The 8,788-nt window shown below is 32.8% G+C and overlaps 2 protein-coding genes across 2 annotated transcripts in view; both read left to right on the forward strand.

Moving 5' to 3' along the window:
- Positions 1-828, forward strand: part of LOC106110974 (elongation factor 1-alpha 2-like) — a 6,738-nt gene extending 5,910 nt beyond the window's left edge. The window contains exon 10 of the mRNA XM_013292943.1: positions 782-828. Within this exon, the coding sequence (XP_013148397.1) occupies positions 782-828 (47 nt within the window). The remainder of the gene's footprint in view (positions 1-781) is intronic.
- A 1,500-nt stretch (positions 829-2,328) lies between these two features.
- Positions 2,329-5,581, forward strand: LOC106111192 (glutamine--fructose-6-phosphate aminotransferase [isomerizing] 1-like). Its single transcript, XM_013293208.1, has one exon. It carries the CDS (start codon positions 2,592-2,594, stop codon positions 4,614-4,616), a length of 2,025 nt encoding a protein of 674 aa, XP_013148662.1. The 5' UTR covers positions 2,329-2,591; the 3' UTR covers positions 4,617-5,581.
- Positions 5,582-8,788: the final 3,207 nt, after the last annotated feature.

Here is an 8,788-nt window from a genome sequence, read left to right on the forward strand (position 1 = left end):
CGGCCGCCGCCGAGCCCCCACTATCGTTGTCGTGTCCCTATGTCAACAATCATAGCTTCTTCACTGGTGACATCACCTCCCCCCGTATTACGTGCATTTATCGTAGCGAGATGTGTTTAAAGTTAATTCGTTTTAGTTACGCTTATGTGTTAAGTTTATGTATTTGTGATTACTTTAGTCGTAAGTTACTCGCCAAGTTTGAGTTCCCGCACTTGAAAGCTCGTTACGTTTTGTTTTTTCATCGCAAAGAGTTTAGGAGGAAAGGCAACGGCGCGATTGTTGGATTTTTAAACCGTTTCACTACGTCGTGCTCGCTCATTCGTTTCCTTGTCTAAAATTATTGTTCCTTTATAAACGTACAGTTTGGTCAAGAATCCTTTAACGTTTCATTTTTTATTTGGTCACTTCAAGTTTTGTAAGTTTAATTTCATACTAATAATTTAATTTCAAAGATCTTGATGATACTTTTAAGAGCGTTATTTTCTTACGGTAGAGGATATGTAGGGATTTAAGAGTAAAGCAAAACATCAGAGTGTATAAAATGAGGGGCGGTTTAGAACCGGCTCCCTATAGTTGAATTAGCAGTACGATTTTAAAACGTTGAAAACGTTGGATAAAATTTTGTGAAGTACGAGTAAAGAATGTAGGCAACGTGATTTTTGTTCCTAACACGTTTCTTTGTGAAACTAAATTTATTTGGCGTCGGAATTTGATCTCAGTGTAAAGGTTTAAACATTCAATTGAAATAGGCCGTATTTAGGTGATTTTATATATTTCATAGGTATGAAGAAACTTGAAACTCATTTTAAGCTAAATGTATCTTTGTAATTTTTTCAATGATTTTGTAAAGACCTTATTCCTGATAAAACCAATAAAGAAGCTACTGGTAAAATATTTTGTTTTATGTTTACCTTTTTCCTTCATTAAATCTAACTTGGTAAAAATTTTCCGTTTGTACGGAAAAAGGGCATTTCAATATGTGTAAAATAGTACATGTCATATGTCTGGCTATCCGTCATGGTGGGTGTGGTCATAGGTCATTCACATTCTATCCAACGGGGCTACCATAAATCTATTACTATCACAGATATATGTACTATTAGAACAGGATTAAGCTCTTGTCGAAAAATTGACGCCGAGCGAGACCTCAATAACTGTCCGTTCCATCCCTCTCTGGCGATGGTGACTATGTTAAAATATGATTTAAGTAATGTAAAAAAATAATTTAACTAATATAACACATATAAAAAAAACCTTGTTGTTTTTGCCTGAGGTCAGCTGATTATTGCTTCAGATAGATTTTAACGTATTAGTGTTATCATTAATGTATCTACTGAAAACAATAGAAAAGACATAATTCTAAATCAGACATTGCAAAATAAATCTTTAGAAATTTATGCTACAAACCTATCTTAATCCTTAAATCTGAAATCTGAAAAAATCTAAAATTAAATCAATGTTATTTTAATAGAGAAAGGAAGAAATAAATGCATAATAAGAAATAAGTGTTTTATAAGTTATTTGTTCTAGAACTAGAATTGGATAGTCATGCATAGTCACCGTAATCCTTCACTAAACCCCACGTCACAAATTCTTCCCATTTTAACTAAAATTCTTTGAAAATATCACGAAATCAAAAACGACTTGGCCATTAACACCCGGGGTAACATATGGGATTGTCACTTCAGGTATCCGAATTTCAAACAAATAAAATAAAACCTGTACGCCAATCGAAAAATTTTTGTGATTGTAAGGTTTTACCCGTAGTAACAAATAATATTATTTTAAAATGGGTAACAAATTATTATTAATATTGAGAAACATTTTAAAAGTAAATATTTTTACAACATTACATTGCATCAATTGCCTATTTTTCTACAAACTAAAGTATTAATATCTGGCAACTCTAGGTCACTGTTAGAAAGGGAAATATCGGACACTTGTAGCCCTCTCACTCGGTTTCAATTTCATTTTACGTGCAACAAGACTCTTACATCCTTAGCGTAAGGTTCTATTTTCTTTATTTTATCTGCAAGATGAACAGATCAGAACTCTTATCCTGTCCTGTTGTACGTTGTACATATTACATCCATGGCGGCACTATACAAGAAATTATTTACGTTTGTTTTTCGCAATATGGTGTGGATTTTTTTTTTGGGCAGCCAATATTTTTATTGAACATCATAAGAATGTATAAAGAACTCAGAACATGAATAATAGCCAATTAAAAAAGTATGATCACTATCTTGTCAAAGAGACAGCAAAATGTCAATTTTTTTGACAGTTGACAGCAAAGCACAAATCAAGAACTGTCAGTTCGACATACTGTCAAATTCTATTTCTTTGAATGTAATGTATTGAGTGATTATAGACTGGTTTTGCCGCTGCCTATGCCGATATTTACGCTACTAGGCTGTATCTGCGATAACGAAACATGATGACGTGTGCATGGCCGTAAGTGAAAGTATCTTATTAGTGGTAGGAGTAATTCGAAGGTCTTCGATATCAGTTACACGTTGTATTGCTCACAGTCCACAGTCGTTCGTGGTTTCGTGCACTCGAGTCAACGGTTTCGCTCTACTTCGTTAACGATGTGTGGAATATTCGCGTATATTAATCACCTTACTCCTAAAACGCGCCGAGAAATTCTGGAATTACTAGTCAACGGTCTTAAACGTTTGGAATACCGTGGTTATGATTCTGCTGGCGTAGCTGTTGATGCTGTCGATGAAAAAGATATAGCGGTTATTAAAAGAAGCGGGAAAGTAGCGGCACTCGAAGAATTACTTCAGGAGCGCAGTGTTGAATTGGGTGTAGATGAAAGTGTTGAATCTCATTGTGGCATTGCGCACACCCGTTGGGCGACTCACGGCGAGCCGAGTGCCATTAATTCTCATCCACAGCGATCCGGAGAAGACAATGCGTTTGTTGTCATTCATAATGGAATTATTACTAACTACAAAGCTGTTAAAACTTTCCTTGAAAACAAGGGATACAGTTTTGAATCCCAGACTGACACGGAGGCGATTGCAAAATTAGTTCACCACATCTATAGCCAACATAAAGACTACAGCTTCCAGGAATTAGTGGAACAGGTAATTCAACAACTTGAAGGTGCTTTTGCTTTGTGCTTTAAATCACGATATTTCCCTAATGAGTGTGTTGCCACCAGGCGTGGTAGCCCCTTACTAGTTGGGATCAAAACACGTCGCCGGCTCTCAAGTGATCATGTTCCTATTATGTACACCAACAATAAAGCAACCAGAGGAGTAGTACCTTCTGTACCTCGTGTCAATAGCCATGCCCACTTTGAACCAGAGGAAGAGAGAGATGTGGAGTACTTCTTTGCATCAGATGCCTCAGCGGTCATTGAACACACAAATAAAGTGCTTTATTTTGAAGATGATGATGTTGCTCATATTAAAGATGGTGTTCTTAGCATTCACCGTATGTCAACCAGCAGCAATGATCCACATCAACGTGAAATTTTTACTCTGAAATTAGAGCTGCAACAAATTATGAAAGGAAATTATGAATATTTCATGCAAAAAGAAATTTTTGAACAATCTGAATCTATTGTGAATACAATGAGAGGACGTTTGAATTTTGCAGATGGGACTGTTACCCTTGGAGGTATTAAAGATTATGTCCCAGAGATAAAACGTTGCAGACGGCTTATGTTGATAGGATGTGGTACCAGTTACCACAGTGCAGTGGCTACTCGTCAGCTTTTAGAGGAATTGACCGAGCTCCCGGTCATGGTAGAGCTGGCCTCTGACTTCTTGGATAGAAACACACCTGTCTTCAGAGATGACGTATGCTTCTTCATATCACAATCAGGAGAGACAGCCGATACCTTAATGGCTCTGCGGTACTGTAAACGTCATGGAGCTCTTATTGTTGGTATTACAAATACTGTTGGTAGTTCCATATGCCGTGAATCACATTGCGGTGTTCACATCAATGCAGGTCCTGAAATTGGTGTAGCCTCCACAAAGGCTTATACTTCACAATTTGTGTCACTTGTTATGTTTGCGCTAGTGATAAGTGAAGACCGTATTTCTTTGCAAAAGAGAAGAGCAGACATTATTGCTGGATTGCATGAATTAGACATAAAGATTAAACAGGTTTTAGCTTTAGATGACAAAGTGAAAGCATTAGCAGAGGATCTTTATCGCCAACGGTCATTACTTATTATGGGTCGAGGATACAACTTTGCCACCTGTTTGGAGGGTGCTTTAAAGGTTAAAGAATTAACTTACATGCACAGTGAAGGCATCATGGCTGGTGAATTAAAACATGGACCTCTAGCTCTTATTGATGATTCCATGCCAGTTATGATGATAGTTATGCGAGATCCAGTTTACATTAAATGCATGAATGCCCTGCAACAGGTTACAGCACGTCAAGGTCGTCCCATCGTCGTATGCGAGGAGGGTGATAAAGAAACCATGGATCTTGCTTCACGGTACCTTGAAGTACCGAAAACTGTAGATTGTTTACAAGGTGTTCTTACTGTTATTCCTATGCAATTGTTGGCTTATCACATAGCTGTGTTGCGAGGATGTAATGTTGATTGTCCAAGAAACCTTGCTAAGTCTGTAACTGTAGAGTAAACTTCAAAGTTATGAATTACATACAGGCGATCTCTTTTTTAGTATGTACATAATATGTAACATTGATTTACTTTGATTTCACATATTTACTTTAGTAATGCACTATAAATATTTACTTTAGTATAGCTTAGAAAATCTAAGAATGCATAAAATTTAACAAGTTAAGTAAAAATTTAGAGTAAGTCTCAAATTCCGTCATAGTTTAACATTCCATTGTTGTTGTTTATACAACATTCCATGCTTAATGCAATCTATTATGTTTATTCATTCAAATATCAAGGTCAATTCACCATTCACTTAAACTTTAAAACTTTTATATTTGATTATTGTTTTTTTTGCTTCATTGTGTTAAATTTAAAAACTGTATTAATTGATTTTGTATAATTATTTAACACTGATGGTTTTTTTTATAATTTTAAATCATGACATAAGATAGAATTACTACTTATTTTGTGACACACAAATAGGTAAAAACACTTTGTAAATATGACTATAGGTATTTAGATATACAATGTAAAGTAAATAAGTATTATTTACTGCCCTAGAATTTAAATATAATTGAAACATTTGTGTTACTATACTCATTTATCAAAATTATTTTGTAAAAAGTATTAGATTATATTGTAAATTATCATTCAAACGGAAATTAAACTATGAAATATAAAAAATCTGGCTATTAGAACTGCTTGTATGTGGAATTAAGGAAATTTGCATGATAAAGTACTCATTGTACTATGTTATCTGTATGAGATTATTTTTATTGCTATCCACTACAGAAATTACAATATGTCGTGCATTTAAATTCAACTCTATTTTCCTTATGTTTTTGTTAAGTAAATTAACTAACAGTACCATTATATGTAAGATACATATGTATATCGGTAGGACCAATATTGTACTCGTACCATTTTATTGTCTTAATATAACTAGCGCGATACAAGTGTACAAAATATACAATTTTGCATGTAAAGATTGTATAACGGCATTTTACATTTATCTCCTAAGCGAGTCGCTAGTCATACAAAATTACTGCTTGGGTTTCTTCAGCATTATATGGAAGCATTTCAACATATTATTATATAACTATGTTCTTACATTTTTCACATATTATTGCCTAATTTTTTTACACACGGCTTACTATTGTTTATAGTGTAATATTTTATGTGATAGTTATTTTGGTAAGTCAACAATATTTTACGCACATCATTAAATGCAAAAATAGATTCTTTAGTAATATAATATATTTTATGTTTATTTTTTGTTCCTTAAAATTTATTGATGATCTGTACAACAGATAACCTTTTATTATGATTAAAATTTTACATTTTAATTAGATCTTCATATTTTATAAATATATTCATATTTCAAACTTTGGTGTTTTTTTTTACTAATTAATGTTTGGCCATAAAAAAGCCGTACGTACTAATCCCTTGTCATCGGGTATATAAAATATCATCACGTAAAAAAAAAACAGTAAATACACGGTAATAATAACAGTAAAACTAGTATAGTAGTAATAAGTGTACAAAGAAGTGTATTGCATTTTAATTACGATATTGCAATTGCGATAAAACTAATTTAAAATAACAAATACCAATTAACAGCATTTATTACCTAAAAATGAAAGGCGAGCCCCCTAGCGGCCGTGAAGGTTCTGTGACACAACGCTTTGAATTGCGTAAATCAATTTATGCATAACTATGTATGAACAAATTGGAAAGGTGTTAAATAGTATTCAAATAAAAGATATGTTACTGTCTTTAAATGTACAATACAAACGAAATAAACAAGGTGTCGCTAAAATATAGTTCCCCATACTACTACACGTTAATATGCATTTGTTCCAATTTCTTAAATACGAAAAAGCAAATATTAAGACAGGTTAGAGATCTCAATTTAAAAGTGATTACGAATAATAAGAATTGTTAACAATTTCCTAACGACATAATTAAAACGATGCAGTTATTATCAAATTAGAAGTATTAGTTCAATTTAAGTATGAATCACAATTCGAAATTTCTTAAATCTGTATATCGATGTTAAAATTTCTGAAAACTGCGGCAATGTGTGAGTCGGGACATTGTTATGTTTTGAAAGAAGATAAACTTATTTCCTTAAATATATACATTCTTAGTAATGTTTAGCGCATAAGATAAGATTTAAAATACATAAGAATTAGTTTGATTTTTCTGTGAAAAATCCACCTGTTAAATATCTAATTACTAGAATCCATAATTCACAGATACATATAAATTAAATTATCTGTTAGCATTATTGTGTTCGATTGATAAAAAAACGTACATGTTTATTCTTTATCTTCGTTAAGTATTTTCCTACGTATTGTTGATCCTTTTTGTTTTTCTTTGATATGGTTCAATTTACTATAATGCTAAAAGCTTGTATTGAACAATATTACTGATAAGATATTCATTCGTTCATTAAAAACGATTAAATGACAATATCTATCATCAATTTCGACTAATTTTTGCAATACCTACCCGTAAGAAGGAAAAAGGGCGGCAAAATTCCATAAATTGTTTTAGTTCACGGATAGTTTCTATAACAATAATCAATGTTTTAAATCCACTCGAATATGTCATTGCAAAGGTCACTTGTTATTCGCTATGTTAAAAGATGAGTCAGTTGGAATTAAATAAAATATTTTTTAAAACTTAGTTATCCATTCGTATCAGATTGTCATTTGCTTGCACAATAATGAATCTTTCATTGCAATTGAAAATTGAATTAAAAAGAAAATCTGTGTACAAGTTATCGTATTAATATGGCAGGTTCTTGTAGTTAGGAAGCCGGTGTAATTACAGATTGACTAATGTTGACCTAAATGTGACCTTCAACAATGCACTTTAGTGAGTGGCACATTCCTCGTAGTTCGTGGTGTGGTGTGGGGAACGCGGGCGCTCAAATAATAAGTTAATAAGGTAACGGTGTCCCAAGAAGCCTTGACGAATACTAATTAACTATATTTGTATAATATTAATAGGTATAATTCTGTATACAAAAATATACGTTTAGCTATGTCCTTTAGGTTTTTTTATTATTAATACTTTTCCTTGTTGTGTTGTGTAGTTTGGAGTTTAGTTAGATTAAAAAATATCGTTTTAATCAGCTTTACGGTGACATGTATAATATGCCTCATTTTCACATATGACCTTAAAAAACTAGTTAGCAAATACAGGAACACGACTGAACGATCGAATACATATTTATAAAATAGATTTTCAAATGTTGGAAACTTAAAGGTCGCTTCAAGTTAGGTGGTTTGACAACTATCATATAGAATTTATTAAAATCATTGTATTCTATTGTCTTATATTATTCTTGCTAATATTACTATTCGCACTAACGACACATTAATAAAAATTCTGTTGTGATGTTAGTTTTCCATCAATATCTAATGAAATTAACTAGAGAACAACTTGAATAAAATTAAATTACAAAATTACTTAAAAATATTGAAATCAAGAAAGTTTATAATTAGACAGTATAAATTCGCGGTTATATAAATACTGTTTACAGATTTCTTAATTGATTAAGACGAGCTTCCGTTCGTCTATGCTTCGGCAGCCGGCATCTGGTGGATTCCTAAAATACAGCAGATTCTTGTCTATTAATAAATTACACTTTTCTATAAAGATATCTAGAGTGCATGTACTCTCAAAAGCTATTGAGTACGTAATTATTATGTATCTAAACATAATACATCAAACTTCTAATGCGTCAATTACTGCTGTTCCTACTATTTTCTAGTATTTTTTAAAAGCGTTTGTATCTCCCCCGGTTGTTTAAAAAGTGGTGGCCGCCAAATCAATTGGTCTTTTCTGTTCTACTCCTAACACTTTTACGTCTACAATACGTGACGGTAGATAAGCAAATCAAAGTGCGTACTTAACATAATCTTGTACATTGTAGCCGCATAAATATATTTAGATATTGTCCAGGAATTATCAAGGGACATTACCGATTGCCGCATATGTGCACGTTTTATAAGAATTAGTAGTAGGAATTCCTTTTATACTTTTGTTTTATTTCATTAAGTTTGAATTAAGATGTAAATATGTAGACTAAGCGTGCGTTCGCACGGGCAGACTTTGTACGCCGCGGTAAAGTTCAAGGTCAGCAGACTTTTTACGCGCACGAGATAGGTGTTCGTA

Source organism: Papilio polytes, unplaced genomic scaffold, assembly GCF_000836215.1.
Source record: "Papilio polytes unplaced genomic scaffold, Ppol_1.0 DF824180.1, whole genome shotgun sequence".
NCBI classification, from domain to species: domain Eukaryota; kingdom Metazoa; phylum Arthropoda; class Insecta; order Lepidoptera; family Papilionidae; genus Papilio; species Papilio polytes.

Bases quoted from the DNA above. Each gene is read 5' to 3' on its own strand.
- LOC106111192 (XM_013293208.1), top strand. From the start codon at position 2,592: ATGTGTGGAATATTCGCGTATATTAATCACCTTACTCCTAAAACGCGC.